Raw genomic sequence first — 23,149 nt, forward strand, 5'->3', positions numbered from 1 at the left:
CATCCGTTTAAAAGTAATACCACAGACCAGAGGAGGTAATCGACTGTACGACGTGAAAGTGGAGCTATGTATTAATTGGAAAATTAATTAATAGTTGAATTATGTAAACAAATATATTTTCAGCAACTATTCAACCGTACATGCAAAATGAAAATGGAAAATGAAGATATTGTATTTAATTATCAAAGAAAATTTTAATATGTAATAATGTATTATACATATTTACTAGATGACGCCCGCAACTCCGTTGTGCCATAACTTTTTATTCGCGCGGGTTCGGGAACCGTACATTTTCTGGAGACAAAAAGTATCCTATGTCCAGTGGCGTAACTATAGGGCTGGCAAAATGCCACGGGCCTCCGGCCCAAAAGGGCAACATTTGTTAAGTACATATTGTTTTACTAACTGTTGCCCGCGACTTCGTCCGCGTGGACTTCAGTTAATAGCGCGCGGTGTCAATAAAATTGGTGTCAAAAGCTTTTTAAAACCCTGGTACCCCTTAAATCAAAATACCCAAAACAGCCGTGTAGTGTGCACATAATATGATATTTACTTTTGAACTTAGCTGCATAATGCATTACAGAACTTTAGCTTTGCCCAATAGCCAATACCCATAGGCCATAAACTATTTAGTATTTATTATTGGTAGACTGTTGTTTCTGATTTCTATGTTGGTACGTGAGTTATTTAATAACATGTATAACAATCGAAAGCATTGAAATATTAACTCAACATGGTACCACCTCTTATAGAAATACATATGAGCAAGCGATAGCGCGATCTAGGCGACTCTTGGCGCCATCTGTTCCAGTTTTTGGAACTAACTTAATTTGAACAAATTTACGCATAAACACCCCCTTACAACCCCTTTTTCCAGTAATAAGTAGCCTATGTCCTTTCTCAGGCTTTAGACTATCTGTGTACAAAATTTCATTACAATCGATTCAGCAGTTTTGGCGCTGTTGTTTTTGAATTTGATATCTAATCTAAGTTGGTAGGTGAGTTCCTAGTTAATAACGTGTATAAGAATCGAAAAACCTAGTCTATCATGGTACCACCTCTTATAGAAATACGCATGAGCAAGCAATAGCGCGATCTAGGGGACTCTTGGTGCCATCTATTTTGAGTTTTTGGAACTAACTTAATTTGACCAAATTTACGCATTTTCACCCCCTTACCCTTTTCCAGTTAAAAAGTAGCCTATGTCCTTTCTCAGGCTTTAGACTATCTGTGTAAAAAATTCATTACAATCGGTTTAGTAGTTCTGGCGCTGTTGTTTTTGAATTTGATATCTAAGTTGGTAGGTGAGTTATTAGTTAATAACGTGTATAACAATCGAAAGAATCGAAAATATAGTTTAACATGGTACCACCTCTTATAGAAATACGCATGAGCAAGCAATAGCGCGATCTAGGGGACTCTTGGCGCCATCTATTTTGAATTTTTAGAACTAACTTAATTTGACCAAATTTACGCATTTTCACCCCCTTACAACCCCCTTTTCCAGTTAAAAAGTAGCGTATGTCCTTTCTCAGGCTTTAGACTATCTGTGTACAAAATTTCATTACAATCGGTTCAGTAGTTTTGGCGTGAAAGCGAGACAGACAGACAGACAGACAGACAGACAGAGATACTTTCGCATTTATAATATTAGTATAGATTATTAACGTAACGATTTTTACTGATAGAGCCCCATCGATTTGCCACGGGCCCCGGATCTTATAGTTACGCCACTGCCTATGTCCTTTTTCGGGACTCATAAGGATATATAGAGTTATCCATGCCAAATTTCAGCAAAATCTGTTCAGCAGTTTAGACGTTAAGAGGTAACAGACAGACACACTTTCGCACTTATAATATTATTAGTAAATTAGTAATATCAGTAATTAGTATATTAGTATGATAATAGTATACATGCAAAAGTGAATATTGAAGGAATAAGTATTGTTCTGAAATATTAAACCGACAATAATTTTATGTGTTATTTTTTATTATATCGTTTTTTAAATTACAATATATTATCATACATAATGAAACAATGATATTAAAAATAACTTGCACGTGATATTTTAGAAATATTCATGCGAGATTTAGATTTAAGCATGATTAATAATCGGCATGTTGATTTCGATACGTTTCCCAATTCCGTCTCAGAAACGAATAAAACGTTAATTCACGATTCGAAGATTGGGAATTATTGCACCCTACAACACAACAGTACCTCGTACCGCCCATATTTTCCTATTTCAGAGCACTTTTTAACATTTTCAACGTGTTTTCATTAAAACTAGTAAACCGTATTTTACAGCTGATCGCACTCTGACGGACACGTGTTGCCTGAATCTGCCACTCGCCGCGCCACTAGAGATATCCAAGAGGCCTATAGCTAGACTTCTGAAATTTTCACAGATTGTGTATATCTGTTGCCTATACGTACGAATTATAGGTACTCTTTTATTTGTGTTTGAAGTCTGTTGACAACAAGTTGACAAATTGAAAATTGATTATATTTTCTTTATGAATCTTAGCATAAACCTCGTTTATTATGTCTATGAATCTTAGATACGATTAGATTTACACGGCCAGTCTGAGACAACAAGTTGACAAATTGAAAATTGATTATATATTTTTTTTATGAATCTTAGCATAGACTTAATATATACTAATCTTAGATACGATTAGATTTACACGGCCAGTCTGAGATCAACGAGAGTTGAAAAAAATATATGATAGTCAATATTTTTTTACAAATGAAACGTAGTAGTCTTAATGTCGTTGAAACTAAGGTCGAATATCGACCATTGGGCGATCTCTAGATATACCAAAACGGCAATATAAAAATAGTTACCTTAACAAAAAAAAATCATAAAAGTCAGAAGTTTATATTGACATGCTCTTCTTTAATTTAGGATCTAGGAAAACCCTTAATGTCTTTTTTTTTTTGTGAAATAAGGGGGCAAACGAGCAAACGGGTCACCTGATGGAAAGCAACTTCTGTCGCCCATGGACACTCGCAGCATCAGAAGAGCTGCAAGTGCGTTGCCACTTGCCGGCCTTTTAAGAGGGAATAGGGTAATAGGGGAGGGTAGGAAAGGGAAGGGAAGGGAATAGTTGAGGGTAGGGAAGGGAATAGGGTAGGGGTTAGGGGATTGGGCCTCCGGTAAACTCACGGAATATATATAATAAATAATATATAGAATATATAATAAACTCGGCGAAACACAGCGCAAGCGCTGTTTCACGCCGGTTTTCTGTGAGAACGTGGTATTTATCCGGTCGAGCCGGCCCATTCGTGCCGAAGCATGGCTCTCCCACTGGTTTGTTCATTGCAACGCCACCAACAAATTGCAATTGGGTTAAATGTCAAGTCGTAAACAGTTGTCGTTGCCATGGCATGACATGATTTGGACATGCGCAATAACTAGGTTTTGCAGCGAATGCCGAAGCATGGCTCTCCTACGTATAAATGTCACGCAATTCTTATTTCCTCTGCTTGTCAGTTTTGCGCTTGTTAGTATTACGTTCATTACTAATACGATATGACACAAGAAAATATATTATGCAGGCACAAAGCACATCATGCTTAAGTTGGCCGCATAAAACATACTGTGAAATTCTTTCAGGCCGAGGAAAAATTATTCCATCATGAATTGTTAATGAATTTAACACTAGACAGCGCGGTAAAAAATTAATAGGTAGTTTAAGAAATAGATTATGTTTCCGATACAATTAAATTCATTGAAAACGACCACCAAAATATGATTGTAATTGTTGTGTATGTACATTGTACATTTAATTGATACGGGTGTTACACTCAGGAAGCACGCAATAAGCAGTTCCCAAAATATTTCACCTCTAAACATAATGTGGAATGCGCTTTAGTTTAATATATAATTTTACGTCTTGTTAAAGATGGCATCGTGCGAATGTCTTTCGGATAACGATGGAACGGTGTAGGTCAATTGTTGGTTCGGCCGAGAAGATACAGATCTTCAAAGATGTTTATAAAGATGTTCTAACGGCCGCAATGAAAGAGATGTTATAATTACTTATCTTTAAATTATATTGTTTTTCTCTATCTTTAAATTATATGTAAACTCCATACATAGACTCTGTTAAGCATATATCATCCCACAAAAAAATACGGATTGAGTTGTGAATGCAGTCATGTTCTTTAGATCATTTAGAATAAGACTGCATTCAAAATTCGACAAAAAAAATGTGGGTCAGTACTCAGTACACAAATGCAGTACAGTACGCAAACAGCGACCATATCCTATCTAAGGGTGCGTTTCCACTTAGAGCTGCCTTATTATAAGTGATGCAGGCCCGGATCTACGTTTTAAAAAGGGGGGAGCAGAATCCCAATTTGCCGTCCTCCAAGCAAAAATGTGCGTTTTCAATTGGTACTTAAATAAAATGCTATGATTGCCCCGCGACAAGGGGCGCCTCCAAGTCTTTTAACAACCGATAGAATTCTGCGAAACAACGTTGACGGGGTAGCGCGGTGGGCCATTGGTGGCGCACGCGGCGGTGAAAAAAGCGGCAAAAGTTTGGCAGGTGGCCTCCGGCCGCCCCGCATACTTTTCCGCCCGGGGCAAGTGCACCCTCTCGCCCCCCCCTAGATCCGGGCCTGAAGTGATGTGTTTTCGAATTGCTTCATTTGTCTGACCAGGCTATGTGCAGCGATTCTATTGGATCTCCAAAACCCAAAATCTGTATTAAATTAAAGTTGCTGTTCAAGCCAATTAATCTCTCAAAATATTCTCTCTGAGTGCGTTCGTTCAAAAATCATTTTTCATTCTTCTTGGCCGGGTTGCGTACATTATAATCCATACTTACTTACTAATATTGTAAATGCGAAAATGTGTCTATCAGCTGTCTGTTACCTCATCACGCCCAAATCGCTTGACCGATTTTGCTGATTGGTATGGAAGATACTTCGAATCCCGGGAAAGGACATAGGATATATCCCGGAAAAATGTACGGTTGCCGCCCGATAAACGAATTTTGGCGCAACGGAGTTGGGGGCGTCATCTAGTCTATCCTACTAGTCCTACTAATATTATAAAGACGAAAGTTTGGATGTATGGATGTGTGGATGTATGGATGTTTGTTACTCTTTCACGCAAAAACTACTGAACGGATTTTAGTGAAACTTTACAATAATATAGCTTATACATCAGAATAACACATAGGCTACAATTTTAACCGACTTTCAAAATGGGGGAGGTGTTATTCATAAAAGTGGTGATCTGATGAAGGATCCATAATTAATCGAGGGAACTCCTCAAAATTTATAGGGGAACATGTGGTGACTTCGGTTTCGTGAGAAGTATTTTAAGCATATGCTACCAACAAGTAAGATTTTGCACCGAGGTATACTTTACCGTGGTTCGGAAGGTGCTGAGAGAACTCCTGATTCTTTATAGATACAAGTTTGGGAGTTTCGGCGTTGTTTTAAGAACGGAAAGCATATGCTACTGTGCAAATTACATTCATCATCATCATCACTACCATATTATACCATGCATCGTCCCATAGTTATGACTTATGAGCCTATAATGACCCTGTTATTGGTAATTTTCATAGTCTTTTAGATCGAGACTCGAGTTTGTCTAACGATAATTAAAAAAAATATACCTACCTAATATTATAAACTTAAAGAGTATGTTTGCTTGAATGCGTTAATCTCAGGAACAACAGGTCCGATTTAAAAACTTATTTCAGTGTTAGATAGCTAATTTATCGAGTAAGACTATAGGCTATATATTATCACGCTAAGACTAATACGACCGAAGAAACGCAGGAAAATGTGGGAAAAACGGGGGAAATATTAGAAATTACGAACTACTGGAGCAATTTTTATGGCAATATTAAGCACAGATATACAGGGTGTAACAAAAACAAGTGATAATACTTTAGGGTGTGTACGTGTTCCTTGTAGAGAGTTGACTGTGAAAGTAGCAGCGCTGAAAGACCAAAATTTTTTTTCACTTTTGTATGGGGAAACTCGTGACGCTCGGGCCCTTGCCCATACAAAAGTGAAAAAAAATGTTCGTCTTTCAGAGCTGCTACTTTCACAGTAAACTCTCTACAAGGAACGTGTACACACCCTAAAGTATTATCACTAGTTTTTGTTACACACTGTAGAGTAGACCACGTGAAGGGAGTATACAAAGCTATTTTATATGGGAAAATGTACGGTTTCTGTAAAATTCCTAATTTACGCGGGCGAAGCCGCGCGGGACATCTAGTTAATTATATTACGATGAGCTTATGGTATATATTATGCTATTTGCTTGGTAGTTGATAGCCACAATGGAAAGTTGCTGTTCAAGCCAATTTCAAGTCAAGCCTGAGTGCGTCCGTGAATCATTTTTCATTCTTCTTGTCCGGGCTTCGCACATTATAATAATACTTAGTATATTTTAGTGAATTCCTGGCGACACCGCGCCCGCCGCGCCCACCACGCCGGCTCGCAACCACCGGCCACAATTTCGTCAGCTCGCGTTGTGGCCGACCTCTACAATACCTTGTACGTTGCGCGTTGTTCGTGGACTTATTATATATTTTTAGGGTTCCGTACCCAAAGGGTAAAAACGGGACTCTATTACTGAGACTTCGATGTCTGTCCGTCTGTCTGTCTCCAGGCTGTAACTCAAGAACCGCTATAGCTAGACTTCTGAAATTTTCACAGATTGTGTATTTCTGTTGCCGCTATAAGAACAAATACTAAAAGCAAAATAAAATAATTATTTTAGGGGGGCTCCCGTACAACAATCGTGATTTTTTAAAATTTTTTGCTCGGTATCAGTGATGACAACAGGTAGCCACCTGAAATGTTCACAAAATACTCAGTTTTATTTGTACTTTAATCTACACTTCTACACTAATATTATAAAGAGGAAAACTTTGTTTGTATAATTATTGTGATGAATAGGCTCAAAAACTGCTGGACCGATTTTTAAAATTCTTTCACTGTTCGAAAGCTACATTATCCACGAGTATTACTCGTGGATAATGTAGCTAAATAAAATTTAGCCTATGTCATAGGCTAAATTTTATTTAGGAAAAAATAGGTTTCCGTAAGATATTTGGGTTTTTCGGAGACAAGGTGTAAAAAATCGACCAGAAAAGTTACTTATTTTGCGTACGCTGCCTAAACTATAAAAGATAGAACCATAAAATGTTCTAATTTATTGAAGATACCTATCTATGTTGAGTGAGGCACAACAAAATTTTTTTTATTTAAAATAATCTTGAATTTTTTTGGACTACACTTAAACGCGTTTATTTTACTCATGCTAGTAATTAATAAAATTGAAATACAAACAAAAACACATTTTTTTCATATTTTTGCTCTATAGTGGCACGGAACCTTTCGTGCGCGAGTCCGACTCGCACTTGGCTGTTTTTTTTTTAATTAGATGCCCTCGGACGTGATACTTATAGTGATGTGATTAACGGTAGACAATATCGATATTATGTCGTTAAACGTACCATAGAGGAAAGATACAATATAGATATAGCGATATTTATAGCTAGATATATTGACTTCGTTGGGCCGAAATACGATTATTACGCGGAAAACGTGAATTTTCTGAGATAGAATCTTATGTGATATGTCATATGTCCCTTTCCAGAACAAAAAGTTTCTCCATACTTAATTTTTATTTAACCCATCAATCCCGAAGCGGCAGCCGACTGCCGCATAACAATTGTTATTGTGTCTGCGATACCCACGATGGAGGTGCTACATCAGTTTTCCAGTATAACATATATTTAATGGTATTGTGAATATTCTTTATCTGTCATGGTCTCTACATTTTCAAATCATGGTTATGTTTTACCTATTTTACGACTTACTGCTATAATTAAATGAAGACTTTGATAGATAATATATGGGGCTTATGTCAAAATCTTCAATTAACTACAGGTAAATAATTAATATTTGTCTGTGAGTGCGGCAGTTAGTCTCTTGTTAAAATTGTTTATCCTCATCGATGCAATACTTATGATTGTGACATCACTACCTCGAGCGGAGGTCTAATATGTTTTATGTTATATTGATCCGGTTACATTATATTAATAGTAATTAGTGACGTTTATAGGCACGCGTGACATGTGTTTTTTCACATGTAATGACTACAGCACACTTATTCTATTGTAAAGAAATATCAATGCAGCATCGCTCCTTATTCGATCTTATCAATATGAAACGGCAAAGCAGTATGTTATATATTTTGTGAGAATACCATAATAGTTTGATAGGAAAGGGACTGGATCGAACAAGGAACGCAGCTGCCTTACTGTCGCATTAAAATATTAGAATCGGGCTACAGAGAAGTGTATGAAAACCCTTTTACGTTTACAATATTTATAGCTGTTCTCAGTATTATTGCTGGGATCTAAGTGATTGTTAAGATAATTGGCATATTTAGCAAGCTTCACCCATATACGTGTAACGGAAAAAGAAAATTGTGTTATAGAATAATTACATAAAACTTGTAGTGTTATAGTAGTAGTTTGTTAAAGTTTTTACAATCGGTAAATAAGGAATCTGGTGAAAGAAGTTATAAATCTAAGCGCGTGTTCAGACCAAACTGACTATACGCCGCCGAATGTGAGCAGGGCGCAGGCTCACTGTGAGCCCCAGTGTGAACGTGAAAATCATACGGAATATTATGCGGTATCGAATGTCCGCGCCTACGCCTAGCGTAATGGCGTATTGTCGGTTAGGTGTGAACGAAAAAGTGAATACGTATAGAAATACAATAACCTGCGTAGCGTTCGCTCACATTCGGTGGCTCACAGTCGGTTTGGTGTGAACACGGCCTAAGAGTTGGCCTACGAAGCAATAAAACACAAATAAAGCGTGTAATATTATGTTATCTTTGTCGCATCGCCACTCCCATGAGGAACCGATTTTAATGTAGGTTAATTGTAAGAAAAGAACCCTCCCGATCAAATCTATCAACTGTCAGTTGATAGATTTGATCGGGAGGGTTCTTTTCTTCCTATTTACGCGGCCTCTCTACGTTGGCGCATAATGGTTTTTGCATGTTTTTTGCATAACATGTAGGACCAGGCCACAACACTGCGTTGCGACGTCGCATCGCAAAAAACTACATTGCTTTTCTATGCGACGCCGCAACGCAGTGTTGTGGCCTGGCCCGTAGAGCTCTTGTCCGATCCACGAACATTGTGCATTAATATGCTTTTTAGCAAAGCTATGAGATGACCTAATAATTTTGTTTTTCTTCATTATTATCTACTAGATGTCCCGCGCGGCTTCGCCCGCGTAAATTAGGAATTTTACGGAAACCGTACATTTTCCCATAAAAAATAGCTTATGTCCCTACTCCCTTCACTCGGTCTACTCTATATCTGTGCCAAATATTGCCATAAAAATTGCTCCAGTAGTTCGTAATTTCTAATATTTCCCACGTGTTTCCCACATTTTTCTGAGTTTATTCGGTCGCATTAGTCTTAGCGTGATAATATATAGCCTATAGTCTTACTCGATAAATTAGCTATCTAACACTGAAATAAGTTTCTAAATCGGACCAGTAGTTCCTGAGATAAGTGCGTTCAAGCAAACATACTCTTCAGGTTTATAATATTAAGTATAGATTTTTTTTTATTATCGCTTGACTAACTCGAACCTCGATCTAAAAGACTATGAAAAGGCTCATAATCATGGGACGATGCATGGTATAACATGGTAGTGATGATGATGATGATGAATGTAATTTGCATAGTAGCATATGCTTACCGTTCTTAAAACAACACCGAAACTCCCAAATCTATAAAGAATCCGACGTTCTCTCAGCACCTTCTGAGCCACGGTATGCCAGGTATACCTTGGTGCAAAATCTTACTTATTGGTAGCATATGTTTAAAATACTTCTCACGAAACCGAAGTCACCATATTATGTTTCCCTATAAATTTTGAGGAGATCCCTCGATTACTTCTGGATCCTTCATCAGATCACCACTTTTGCGAAGATAATACCAAATTAGGGTTGCTGAGGATTCCTCTTCCGCTTCCTCATAATGAGGAAGTTCCGCAATATTTTGGGTTCCTCAACCGCTACCGCATCCTCATAAATAAAAATAAAAAATCCTCTTCCGCTATCGCTTCCTCAAAATTTATGAGGAATTTCACTGCGTATCCAATCATGGCAACGTACATACCAGAGCGCGAGAATTGTATCATTCACTCATCTTTTTAGGGTTCCGTACCCAAAGGGTAAAAACGGGACTCTATTACTGAGACTTCGATGTCTGTCCGTCTGTCTGTCTGTCTCCAGACTGTATCTCAAGAACGGCTATAGCTAGCCTTCTGAAATTTTTACAGATTGTGTATTTTTGTTGCCGCTATAACAGCAAAAACTAAAACAAAATTAAATTAATATTTAAGGGGGGTCCCCATACAACAAACTTGACTTTTTTTGGCCTTTTTTGTTCGTAATCAATAATCGCAAGAGGTACGCACTTGAAATTTTCACAAAGTCCTTAATTGTATGTGTACTTTAATGATTAATAATAATATTAAAATAAAATAAAAAATTAAGGGGGGCTCCCATACAAAAAACACAATTTTTGGCCTATTTTTAGGGTTCCGTACCTCAAAAGGAAAAAACGGAACCCTTATAGGATCACTTTGTTGTCCGTCTGTCCGTCTGTCAAGACCCTTTTTCTCAGGAACGCGTGGAGGTATGAAGCTGAAATTTATATCAATTACTCAGGTCTACTGTCCCTTGAAGCTGTGAAAAAATCAAACTTCTAAGCCAACGCAATCAAAAGATACAGCCGTTTATGCCGCAAATTTTCGACACTTGCAAGGGAATCAAAACCTACAGGCTGCTTCCCGTGAACTCAGAATCTTGAAATTTGGTACGAAGCAACGTCTTATAGCATAGATAAAGGAAAAATTACGAAAACCATAAATTTTTAGTTACATCACATAATATTTTTTTTTTTAATAATTTTAAACTTACTACCCATTTCCTCATAAACGCGTAGAGGTATTAAATTGAAATTCATACCAAATACTCAGGTCTATAATACCTTTAAGCTGTCGGAACCCTCGGTGCGCGAGTCCGACTCGCACTTGGCCGGTTTTATTTCTCTATAACGGTACGAAATCCTTCATGCGCGAGTCCGACTCGCACTTGGCCGATTATTTTTGTGTGCGTGTGTTGTGTATGTTACTGTGCTCCTCCTTAACTGCTGGACCGATTTTGATGATTCTTTATGGTGTGTGTTTTGAGAATGGTTTAGATTCATAGTTTGGTCCACTGGAAAATGCCCTTTTAATTATTTTTAGGGTTCCGTACCTCAAAAGGAAAAAACGGAACCCTTATAGGATCACTTTGTTGTCCGTCTGTCCGTCCGTCCGTCTGTCAAGACCCTTTTTCTCAGGAACGCGTGGAGGTATGAAGCTGAAATTTATATCAATTACTCAGGTCTACTGTCCCTTGAAGCTGTGAAAAAATCAAACTTCTAAGCCAACGCAATCAAAAGATACAGCCGTTTATGCCGCAAATTTTCGACACTTGCAAGGGAATCAAAACCTACAGGGTGCTTCCCGTGAACTCAGAATCTTGAAATTTGGTACGAAGCAACGTCTTATAGCATAGATAAAGGAAAAATTACGAAAACCATAAATTTTTAGTTACATCACATAATATATATTTTTTTAATAATTTTAAACTTACTACCCATTTCCTCATAAACGCGTAGAGGTATTAAATTGAAATTCATACCAAATACTCAGGTCTATAATACCTTTAAGCAGTCGGAACCCTCGGTGCGCGAGTCCGACTCGCACTTGGCCGGTTTTTTTTGTGTAATGTATGTACCTAGTTATGTACTGGACAAAGGCTTTTGGTTTGGGTCCGCTAGTATTTATAATTTGAAATTTCCTATCATCCCATTCCTCATCCGCTTCCTCATCCGCATCCTCTTCCTCAAAAAATATCCTCTTCCTCATCCGCATCCTCTAAATTTGCGCGTGACGATTCCTCTTCCTCCTCCTCTTCCTCATAATCACTTCCTCAACAACCCTATACCAAATTCGGATGATACCTCATAGACCAAAAGAAAATTTTTGAAAATCGGTTAACAAACGGCGGAGTAATCGTTGAACATAAAAAACGAACATAACACCTCCTCCATTTTGAAAGTCGGTTAAAATTGTAGCCTATGTGTTATTCTGATGTATAAGCTATATTATTGTAAAGTTTCATTAAAATCCGTTCGGTAGTTTTTGCGTGAAAGAGTAACAAACATCCATACATCCACACATCCATACATCCATACATCCAAACAAACTTTCGCCTTTATAATATTAGTAGGATAATATGGTAGTGATGATGATGATGATGATTAATGTAATTTGCATAGTAGCATATGCTTTCCGTTCTTAAAACAAAGCCGAAACTCCCAAACTTGTATCTATAAAGAATCAGGAGTTCTCTCAGCACCTTCTGAACCACGGTATACCAGGTATACCTCGGTGCAAAATCTTACTTGTTGGTAGCATATGCTTAGAATACTTCTCACGAAACCGAAGTCACCACATATTGCCATATAAATTTTGAGGAGTTCCCTCGATTACTTATGCATCCTTCATCAGATCACCACTTTTGTGCATATAATACCAAATTGGGATGATACCCTATATACCAAAAGAAAAATTTTGAAAATCGGTTAACAAACGGTGGAGTAATCGTTGAACATAAGAAAACGAACATAACACCTCCCCCATTTTGAAAGTCGGTTAAAATTGTAGCCTATGTGTTATTCTGAAATCTGATGTATAAGCTATATTATTGTAAAGTTTCATTAAAATCCGTTCGGTAGTTTTTGCGTGAAAGAGTAACAAACATCCTTACATCCACACATCCATACATCCATACATCCAAACAAACTTTCGCCTTTATAATATTAGTAGGATTAGTAGGATTAGAATAAGTTTATGTACTATCAGAGAAGTTGATTCACAGGCAGATGGTCTACGTAATTTGGTTGCGTTATTTCAAACCCAGCCGACAAATAACGACTAATATTGAATTGACAAAATCCGACCCAATATCGTAGGTCCGTCAACTGCCTATGAATCAGTTTCTTCGATGGTACATAGAAGACGATAATATATCACTGCGTACTACGAGGGCTGCTATTTATGTATCCGGAATTAAAAAAAGAAACAAACATATATCATTTAATATGGTTTTATTGCTTTTCAAAATATTCGCCGCGATGATCGACACACTTTTGCATACGCTGGAACCAATTTTCATAGCACTTTTTCCATTCTGATTGAGGTATCTCCAAAACGTGCATTTTGAACGCATCAACAGCCTCTTCGCGGCTCGAAAAACGTTGACCACGTAATTTGTTCTTCGCGTATGGAAATAAAAAGAAATCGTTAGGTGCCAAATCAGGGCTGTACGGCGGATGACCAGTCAATTCGATCTTTTGACCCTCCAAAAACTGAGTTGTTTCAGCTGAGGTGTGACAGCTAGCATTGTCGTGATGTAATATGATTCTGCGTTGTCGGTTGTCCTTTCTTATTTCTTCAAAGACTTCTGGTAAACAAATGGTCGTATACCATTCAGAATTAACCGTTTTACGATTCTCTAATGGCACTGTCACTGTCCATTAATTCCAAAAAAACAGGCGACCATTTGCTTCAAAGTACTTTTTGCACGAGTAACTTTTGTTGGTTTCGGCTCATCTTGGAACACCCACACCGTTGACTGTTGTTTAGTTTCGGAGTCATATGCATAGATCCAAGATTCATCACCTGTGTAGATATTATAAACGGCTTTTGACGTACCACGGTTGTATTTTTTTATCATTTTTTTGCACCAATCGACACGAGCCCGTTTTTGATCGATTGTCAAGTTGTGCGGAATCCAACGCGAACATATTTTTTTTACAGCCAAATGTTCGTGTAATATCTTATGTATGCTCGTCATACTTATGCCTAAGGACGCCTCTATCTCGCGATATGTAACATGACGATCACGCATTATTAGTTCCCGCACAGCATCTATATTTTGAGGGACAACAGCTGTTTTTGGGCGACCTTCTTTATTTTCATCCGTGAGCATAGACCGCCCACGATTAAACTCACTGTACCAGTGATAAACAGTGGTTTTTGATGGTGCTTCATCTCCAAAAGTTGCGGTGAGTTGAATAAAGCACTGTTGTTGATTTAGCCCACGCCGAAAATCGTAGTAAATCATTGCACGAAAATGTTCACGCGTTAAATTCATGGCAAATGAAGACACACAATTTTCAAAATGACGCCACAATGGAAAAATAATTGACAGTCACATGAAACAAAATGTATTCTTCAACCAAAGAGTTCTATTTTCAAATGTTGTAATTACTTTTTAAATATTGTTCTTGTAAGTGGCCAGTTCCGGATACATAAATAGCAGCCCTCGTAATTCCTAACCAAATAGGCAAAATACAACTGAAATTAAAAGTAAATACTTTTGGCAAATTCAACACACGTCACACGAATCTGGGTGACCGGGTCTTGGTGTGCAAGGCCGCGTGATAAGAATATCTCGTCCGTGGTCATAATTTCCATTTCGTTAGTCACTCGTGATCGATGTGCGTGGTCAGAATTTGTATAAAGTATGTTCTTTCTCTTCATTTCTTTCGCTGTACACAATAGGGATGATGACAAGGTCAAAGATTAGCGAATTTGGTTAATAAAATAAAGAAATCACGGCGAAAAATAAGTATTCCCAAAATTACAGCTCGATAGCATTTTTATTTTTTTTTGTTATGCGCCTTCAAAGTTAGATAATCAAGTCGATTTTTTTTTCAATTAAATTTCTTAATATTTGTATACCAATCGATAACTTATGCAATTAAAAGCAACTTTTGTTATGAAACTACTTTCATAAACGCAATATTTGATATACCTATCGAACAAATTTGTCTCCCGATGCGTACTAACTACGAAAGAGTGACGTCAGTCTTTCGTAGCACTTTGTATGGAGCGTTTCGGGCAGGTCTATTTTATGAGATGTTTGAATTGTCATATCTTGGTGAATTTTTAAGCTATCAGAGTCATTCTTTCAGCGATGTTTCTATTTTTTAAGGGCCTTTCAATTACCAATAAGAAAACAAAATAGTCATCTAGCCTATTCCGAGAGGAAGTTAACATTTTCATGTGGCATTGTTTTGTAACGTGACTTCATGCTGGTTGCATTCATGATACCATGTCTAAAAAAAACATGTGTCGCTCCCGGAGCCCTTATGAAAGCTATTTGAGTATTGCTGCTATAGAATATATAGGAAACGGTTAGCTATTCATTGTTTTATTAGTAGACTTAACTAAGATAAGTTTAGTCGATTGAAGGAAAAAGCCTTTGAATTAACCACGTGTCTAACTACGTCACAGAACGTGCTCACGCGCTTACTAACCGCGGCTGGAATGCGAAACAACAACCTTTATTTAATCGTATAGTAATATTAATTTTATATCATAAGTAATAGATATCATAATAACCACATAATAACGATAAAATAAAATTTATATCTTTACTTTTATTTTACCGAGTACTAGATGTCCCGCGCGGCTTCGCCCGCGTAAATTAGGAATTTCACAGAAACCGTCCATTTTCGAATAAAAATAGCTATAAATACTCCTTTCACGTGGTCTACTCTATATAAGTGCCAAATATTGCTATAAAAATTGCTCCAGTAGTTCGTGAGATAAACCCTTTCTAATATTTTCCCCGTTTTAACCACATTTTCCTGAGTTTCTTCGGTCGTAGTAGTCTTAGCGTGATAATATAATATAATATAGCCTATAGCCTTACTCGATAAATGAGATATCTAACACTGAAATAAGTTTTCAAATCGGACCTGTAGTTCCTGAGATTAGCGCATTCAAGCAAACATACTCTTCAGGTTTATAATATTAAGTATAGATTTTTTTAAATTATCGCTTGACAAACTCGAGCCTCGATCTAAAAGACTATGAAAAGGCTCATAATCATGGGACGATGCATGGTATAATATTATGGTAGTGATGATGATGATGATGAATGTAATTTGCATAGTAGCATATGCTTTCCGTTCTTAAAACAACGCCGAAACTCCCAAACTAGTATCTATAAAGAATCAGGAGTTCTCTCAGCACCTTCCGAACCACGGTATACCAGGTATACCTCGGTGCAAAATCTTACTTGTTTGTAGCATATGCTTAGAATACTTCTCACGAAACCGAAGTCACCACATGTTTCCCCATAAATTTTGAGGAGTTCCCTCGATTACTTATGGATCCTTCATCAGATCACCACTTTTGTGAATATAATAACAAATTGGGATGATACCCTACATACCAAAAGAAAAATTTTGAAAATCGGTTAACAAACGGCGGAGTAATCGTTGAACATAAGAAAACGCACATAACACCTCCCCCATTTTGAAAGTCGGTTAAAATTGTAGCCTATGTGTTATTCTGATGTATAAGCTATATTATTGTAAAGTTTCATTAAAATCCGTTCAGTAGTTTTTGCGTGAAAGAGTAACAAACATGCATACATCCACACATCCACACATCCATACATCTATACATCCATACATCCAAACAAACTTTCGCCTTTATAATATTAGTAGGATATAATGCAAAAACAATATTATATGTAATAAGTATTTTAATTAAGAATGTTTATACAATGCTAGTGTCTAGGGTTCTGCCCTCATATATTCTAAGAAATAACAATAGAATGTACTACGAAATAAAGTGTTAACAAGGGTTTTGCTTAATGTTTTGATATACGTGGAACCCTATTATAGTACTGTGGTAATTCATAAAGCCAACGCCTAGAGTATGCGCCAGGGATATCCCAAGGCATCAAATTGTTTTGATATAATGATGACTGTGGATATAGGGTTTCAGCATTTGCATTATTTAAATCTACATCCTCTACTAACACAGTTGGTATTATACTTCCACTTAAATCTTCTGTCTCTGATGATGATTTTTCTGGAAGAATAAAAAGTGTACTTTAGTCATGAAATACTTTACTATACCGTCTTTTAAAATGTAAGCAAATTTTTTAATTAGACTTAAAAGTGGTGATTTTGTCACATTTCAATTTCATTTCAATTCAAGAGTAATTTATTAAATTTATGAGGTGTCAATTGTCATAAATTGAATAAATGACCCATGAATTGTTTTAGTTAAGTTCATTAATTGTTTTTGTCTTATAAACAATATTATGAACATGAATAATAACTTAATATATTATACATTCACCTTGTTCATGACTAGCTTCTCCCTCGAGTTCCGTTGTTTCTGTGCCTTCATTTTCTTGTTCGTGCCATTTTTTCTCATCGGCCAACCAAAGTGATTCTTCAGACAATTCCGAGTCTGAATCTTCAAGTTCTGAGTTGTCTGAAAATAGAGTTTTATTAAAATATCAGAATTTATTTTCATTTACATACTTGATATACCTACTCGTATTGCATATAATTAAGTACATACATCTACTTGGGCCAGCTGTCTCTTTTGATAACAGACAAGGGAAGGAAGTCGATCGACGAATCGAAAACTCCTGCAAGAGCTACTGGTCCATGAAGACGCTGATGAAGGGAAATTTACCAATCTCCCTGAAACGTCCACATGTTTATTTTGCCCATCCTAACTTACGGCGCTCAGACCTGGTCATTGACCGAGTCGCAACGGCCCCAGCTCGGGGTTTGCCAAAGAGCGATGGAGCGCAGCATTTAGGGGTCAGACTAGCGGACCTAATAAGAATTAGCACACTGCGCTCCAAAACTGGTATTGCAGACGTCGGCATAAAAGCTGCCAAGCTAAAATGGGACTGGGCGGGCCATACAAGCCGCAAGCATACGGTCACAAAGCAACAGCAACAAATACGAGCCAGGTTGGCCTACGGCTGCGTTGGATCGAGAGGATTAGAAGACTTTGGGGGAGGGCCTTTGCCCAGCAGTGGGACAGCATAGGCTCTTAAAAAAAATTTGAAACTTTATTAGACTACTAATCATTAAGTACCTGTTAAAATTATGAGTTGACTTGTAACAAAATATAATAATTAACGGCAATTTGTATTGGAATTTTTTTTTAAATATTATCATCCATTTCACGTGCAAAGTGTATTTTAATTTATAATACATACCAGTAGTAGACTCTGAATCGTCTGTTGAACGTATAAATCTTTGCTCTCCTAAGGCTTTCTCAATTTTAATGACTTCGCCATCTTCAGAAATTCCATTAGATTTAGATGGAAGGTGCGGAGCCGCGGCCGTTAACGTGGCTACAGCAAGGATGATCTGTTCAAAATGTATATAATTTGTTAATTGTTAAGTGATCCAAGCTTATAGTACTTCTTTCTTTATTCAAATATACTAATAAGATTACAAAAAATAATACCATACAGTTTGTATTGCGCATTTACAAATGACCCAGTAAACTTGTTCTATTGCATCAATTAACTTTGTACATGAACAAGGTAAATCAATAGTTTAATAGTTAATACATACCAGAACTCTCATCTTAGTCGTAGTGGCTATTGGCTACTGAATGAGTAGAACTATTCTAGACTACTGTTTAATAACGACCATAGCTAACGTGACCATTTTTTTTTGTTAGAGCGGGACATCTATGGACCCCCGCCCCCCCCCAAATAAATTTTATTTTCATTTTATGATTAATTATGAAAGTATAGAGGATGTACAACTGATTGAGTACGTTGTGAATGTCTAATGCCTATCTGTATTTAAGCAAAATATGGCAGAATAACCACATTTGTTGAATGGAATTGCGTGACTACCCGGCATTGCACAGTTATTTTGAATGTAAAATAATACTTTTAAATTATCGTTTGGTCTCTTTGCAAAAGCGGGACAATTTCGGCCTCGCGAGGGACAGCGGGACAGACTGCCAGAAAGCGGGACTGTCCCGCACAAAGCGGGACGTATGGTCACGTTAACCATAGCACATGTTTTGATAAATAATTAAAATGTGAGTCAACAGAGTAATTAACGTTATTAAAACATCTTTCATCTATAAAACACGTTGCTTTGCCTCTATCGATGATTAGGGTTTATACCGATCAATCACACACATACGCGTAGGGGCAGAAAAAGAAAAACCAATGATTGCACAGATATATTCTAATTTATTTTGCTTAGTGTAAAAGCTTAGTGGATTTGGGTCAAGAGTTGACCTTGCAGGTTTTGGAAGGAAGTCACTGCGGAGTAACTGTTCCAAGCCGGTTGGGAATATGCTACGGGAGTAATCAATGGTTGGTAACCGAATCCTAGGTTAGGAGCAGCGTATACAACAGGGCTAAGTAGTTTTGGTTTGATGTCGCTGAGGTTCAAGGTTTTCAGCTCAGTCGCTTTAACTTCAGGTGCTATTTCAGCAGCGGGTTTAATTTCAACTGAGGTTTCGACGATATTTTCAGATTTAATTTCCGGCTGCTCTGCGGGTTGCTCGGCAGATTTGATTTCAGCGGTCTGTTCAATTTTCTCCTCTGTTTTGGCTTCTTCTATTTTGGGTTCTTCTGGTTTTGGTTCTTCGGCAGGTGAGGCAGCTTTTATTTCAGGTTCTGGAAGTTTAAAACAAATTGAATTTTGAGAAGTGATAATATTTTTAACAGTGCAGGGGTATTAAACTACACACATAAAAAAATGTTTTTAATGCGAATACCTACCAGCGCTTGCTTCAAGGCTTGCAGCAGCGGCTTGCTGCTGGGCAATAGCCAGTTGTTCAGCGTTAAGGTTTTGCCATTTCTTCTCTTCAGCCTCCCACAAAGCTAGGTCAGCCTTTTCCTTGGCCAAGTCGTTAACCTCAAGAACACCTTCGTTAACATTTTCAGAAGCAATTTCGGTTAATTCTCTGGCTTGGTCGACGGCAGCTTGGGCTTGATCAAGGGATTTGACCTGCGTTAATAAGTAAATGTTGGTCAAAAAAGAAATGTATTGTTTGTGAAATATACTTAATAATTATTATAACAGGTCAGCAGTCAAAGATTCAACTACAGTGAAGCTGCACAGTTCGTCTACAAAAGATATGTAAATGAAAGAGACGTATGTTTGCATGTGCGTTGATCTGAGCTGTTGGAGAATTTAGTAGATAATGTATAGTATGCCTCCAGTCTGTAGTGACCAAAGACGGTAGTGTCAATTTTACAAAAAAAAACGAACCTGAGCGTCAATGACTGCGGCTTCCACATCGCCTGGTGGAATTGTAGGCGCAACGACGAAGGTCGGTATAACGCCAATGATAGGCGTTTGCGGCGCAGGCGCTGCCGCGGCGAAAGCAACGAATGCAGACAGAATCTGAAAATTAAATACATCAAGTACCCATTACTAAAAATGTTGTCTTTTTATTTAAAAGCTTTGTAATTTAGTGCTGTGTAATTATTGTTCTATGGTTCATCTTACTGCCAACCACTAGCAACTATTAAGTTTTTCGCAACGAAGTTCCTTTTGTGAGCAAATTCAGTACTGCTATAAAGCTATAAATTTTAAGCAGGCACTTTAATATAAATCACTCTTGCAAATCGAATACAAAAAACACTTGTATCTAATATTTATTGCAGTAAAATTACATTAAAATGTATGTAGTTCTGCCTTGCTCGTACCGGTATATTACAATTGTTAATGTGTCTAATCGATACTAATTAAGGACACAGCGAGGGCGGATTGTTAGAAGATAATTTTAATACGTGGGCCATGATTACCTATAGTTTAGTCACCAAAAAAATTTATAATTTTACAAAATGGTCGAGCTAGGTGGGAGGAAAGTATTGAATGTCAATGCTTTGTTTCTTGAGCAAGGGATCAAAGATTAACTTAGTAAAGAGCCCTATTCACTTATTGGAATCAATGAAATAAGGACAAAAGGAATGATAATGTACTTATAAATGTTGGAAATTTAATATTTGAGAACAATATCAGCTGTCTGAAATATTACTATTAGTTTTAATACTGAATTCGGAATTTTATTGTTTATATGCATTATGCGTATACCTAAAATACGCACAAAATTCAGAATTTGAAATTCGAAATTGATAGCAATATAAATAGATTTTAGGACAAAATGGCAACGCATCTGCAGCTCTTCTGATGCTGCGAGTGTCCATGGGCGACGGAAGTTGCTTTCCATCAGGTGATCCGTTTGCTCGTTTGCCCCATTATTTCATAAAACAAATGAAAAGGTTTTTTGCGTAAAAAATCTAGATTTTTTTCTGTGCAAAGAAACTTTTTCAATAAACAAACAATATGGCCAAATTTTGAGACGTCTGGAAATGTAACTCAATTACAACATGATGAAGTGCGAATAATTTTATATCAAACAACAATGACTGAAAGTCGTAGAGACGCATCGCCAAGCGCCGAAAAAGGTGACCGTAGCAATAGAATTATCACATCTTAAAAGGGCATTTAACTAAAGTTGATATTTGAATAATTTAAACTGCGTTTAAGACAACCCAAGTGAACAAAGAAAGAACGCGGAAGAACTCGAACCGAACGCTCCAATATACGCAAATGTCTCGATATACACAAACACAATCACTTAACAACTAACCAGAACTCTCATCTTGCTGCGTGGATGGCTACTGATTGGCTCCACCAGGCTTCAGACGGTTTTTATATTACAGTACCATATGACTCAAAAACTGGATGTCTCGGATAAAAAATGTAAAAAAGAAATGTCAAGCGCCCGAAGGTGTAAGCATCAGGAAACTCCAATTTGACGCAAACTGTGGCCATCTCGAGTTTATTGGAGCAATATTTAGGCGCCATACATGACTGGCCACACTGGTTCTCGTGGAATGCTGATTGATGTTTTCTTCTATTTTGTTACTTCGAATGTTAATGGCCCAGAGCCCTATAGTCCATACTTACTCGAAATATGGACTAGGAATTTAGGAAAGTGTAGTTGCCGTTATGAAGTTTTTTCACAGAACAATTGAAAAGACAAACATGTCGAAAAACCTCAGGGCACAATTGAAGCATATTTCGAGACAAGATTGAGTGCTATGAATTTTTGTTATTTCGAAACGCATTTGAAACGCTTGCATCAAGTAAATACTATCTTTAGTTGGTCTTCAAACAACTGTTTGAAGACCAATTACACTAGGCTATCGTCTGTCCTCTCATGAGTGCTATTTCACATTGTAGCATTTTATTGTAAACTAGCTGTTGCCCGCGACTTCGTCCGCATTGACATCAGTTTATAGCGCGCGATGTCAACAAAATTGGTGTCAAAAGCTTTTATAAAAAAAAACCCTGGTACCCCTTAAATCAAAACAGCAGCTGTGCAGTGTGCACATAATATTTAATTTTTTAAAATTAAACTTTATATTATTTTATGCCAAATTTTAAAGCTTATTTAGCCCCCCAATTACACAACTTTACACATAAACTATTTATCATTGATAGGTTTAAGGTTACGTCACTGTATAGATAAAGTACTGAGTTATTAAATGACGTAAAAAAGAAGAAATAATCGAAAAAAAATCGAAACTCGAATGTAAGATGATACCACCTCTTATAGAAAGATCTTTGGGCAAGCGTTAGCGCGATGTAAGAGACGCACGGCGCCATCTATTATGCATTTTTGGAACTAACTTAATTTGAACATATTTACGTAGTTTCACCCCCTTACAACCCTTTTTTCCAGTAAAAAAGTAGCCTATGTCCTTTCTCAGGCTTTAGACTATATTCTGTATACAAAATTTCATAACAATCGGTTTGGTAGTTTTGGCGTGAAAGCGAGACAGACAGACAGACAGACAGACAGACAGAGATACTTTCGCATTTATAATATTAGTATAGATACCATGTTTTTGCAAAAAAAAGTTATTATTCCTATTTTATGTAAGTAATAAAATAATAAAGAAATTGAATTTTCATTGAATACAGCGTGCATCTATTGAATCCATTGAAATAACATCATCTGATGCAACAGCTACTTCAAATTGCACCATATTAAAGTATATGATAAGGAAGAGGTAACAAACAGAAAGACAGACTTTCGCATATATTGTTATGTTACATTTGTTACATACACGTATTATTTTAAAGTATTTTACCGTTTGTTTACATTTTTTTTTATTTAAATATT

The 23,149-nt window shown here is 37.0% G+C and overlaps 3 protein-coding genes and 1 long non-coding RNA gene across 7 annotated transcripts in view; 2 read left to right on the plus strand and 2 right to left on the minus strand.

Moving 5' to 3' along the window:
• Positions 1 to 23,149, plus strand: part of LOC121739983 (WD repeat-containing protein 7) — a 116,119-nt gene that overhangs the window by 41,552 nt on the left and 51,418 nt on the right. The window lies entirely within an intron of this gene.
• LOC121739991 lies at positions 515 to 22,627 on the plus strand. The gene is made up of 4 exons (XR_006037517.1): positions 515 to 526; positions 8,577 to 8,844; positions 10,427 to 10,430; positions 22,616 to 22,627. It is a non-coding gene; the product is annotated as an uncharacterized LOC121739991 (long non-coding RNA).
• On the minus strand, positions 16,681 to 18,644 carry LOC121739989. The gene is made up of 4 exons (XM_042132660.1): positions 18,553 to 18,644; positions 18,189 to 18,342; positions 17,306 to 17,443; positions 16,681 to 17,032 (listed from the first exon to the last, which is right to left on the minus strand). Exons 1-4 carry the CDS (start codon positions 18,562 to 18,564, stop codon positions 16,809 to 16,811), a joined length of 528 nt encoding a protein of 175 aa, XP_041988594.1. The 5' UTR covers positions 18,565 to 18,644; the 3' UTR covers positions 16,681 to 16,808.
• On the minus strand, positions 19,171 to 21,630 carry LOC121739987 (pupal cuticle protein PCP52-like). Its single transcript, XM_042132657.1, has 4 exons — positions 21,608 to 21,630; positions 20,221 to 20,355; positions 19,728 to 19,956; positions 19,171 to 19,622 (listed from the first exon to the last, which is right to left on the minus strand). Exons 1-4 carry the CDS (start codon positions 21,617 to 21,619, stop codon positions 19,213 to 19,215), a joined length of 786 nt encoding a protein of 261 aa, XP_041988591.1. The 5' UTR covers positions 21,620 to 21,630; the 3' UTR covers positions 19,171 to 19,212.

This window comes from Aricia agestis, chromosome 2, assembly GCF_905147365.1.
Source record: "Aricia agestis chromosome 2, ilAriAges1.1, whole genome shotgun sequence".
Taxonomy (NCBI): Eukaryota; Metazoa; Arthropoda; class Insecta; order Lepidoptera; family Lycaenidae; genus Aricia; species Aricia agestis.

Bases quoted from the DNA above. Each gene is read 5' to 3' on its own strand.
- LOC121739989 (XM_042132660.1), bottom strand. The intron at 17,444-18,188 runs GTATGTATTATA...CTCTATTTTCAG, and splicing joins CGATTCAGAGTCTACTACTG to ACAACTCAGAACTTGAAGAT. The intron at 17,033-17,305 runs GTGAATGTATAA...TTATTCTTCCAG, and splicing joins AGAAGCTAGTCATGAACAAG to AAAAATCATCATCAGAGACA.
- LOC121739987 (XM_042132657.1), bottom strand. The intron at 19,957-20,220 runs GTTCGTTTTTTT...TTATTAACGCAG, and splicing joins CCGCAGTCATTGACGCTCAG to GTCAAATCCCTTGATCAAGC. The intron at 19,623-19,727 runs GTAGGTATTCGC...TTAAACTTCCAG, and splicing joins AAGCCTTGAAGCAAGCGCTG to AACCTGAAATAAAAGCTGCC.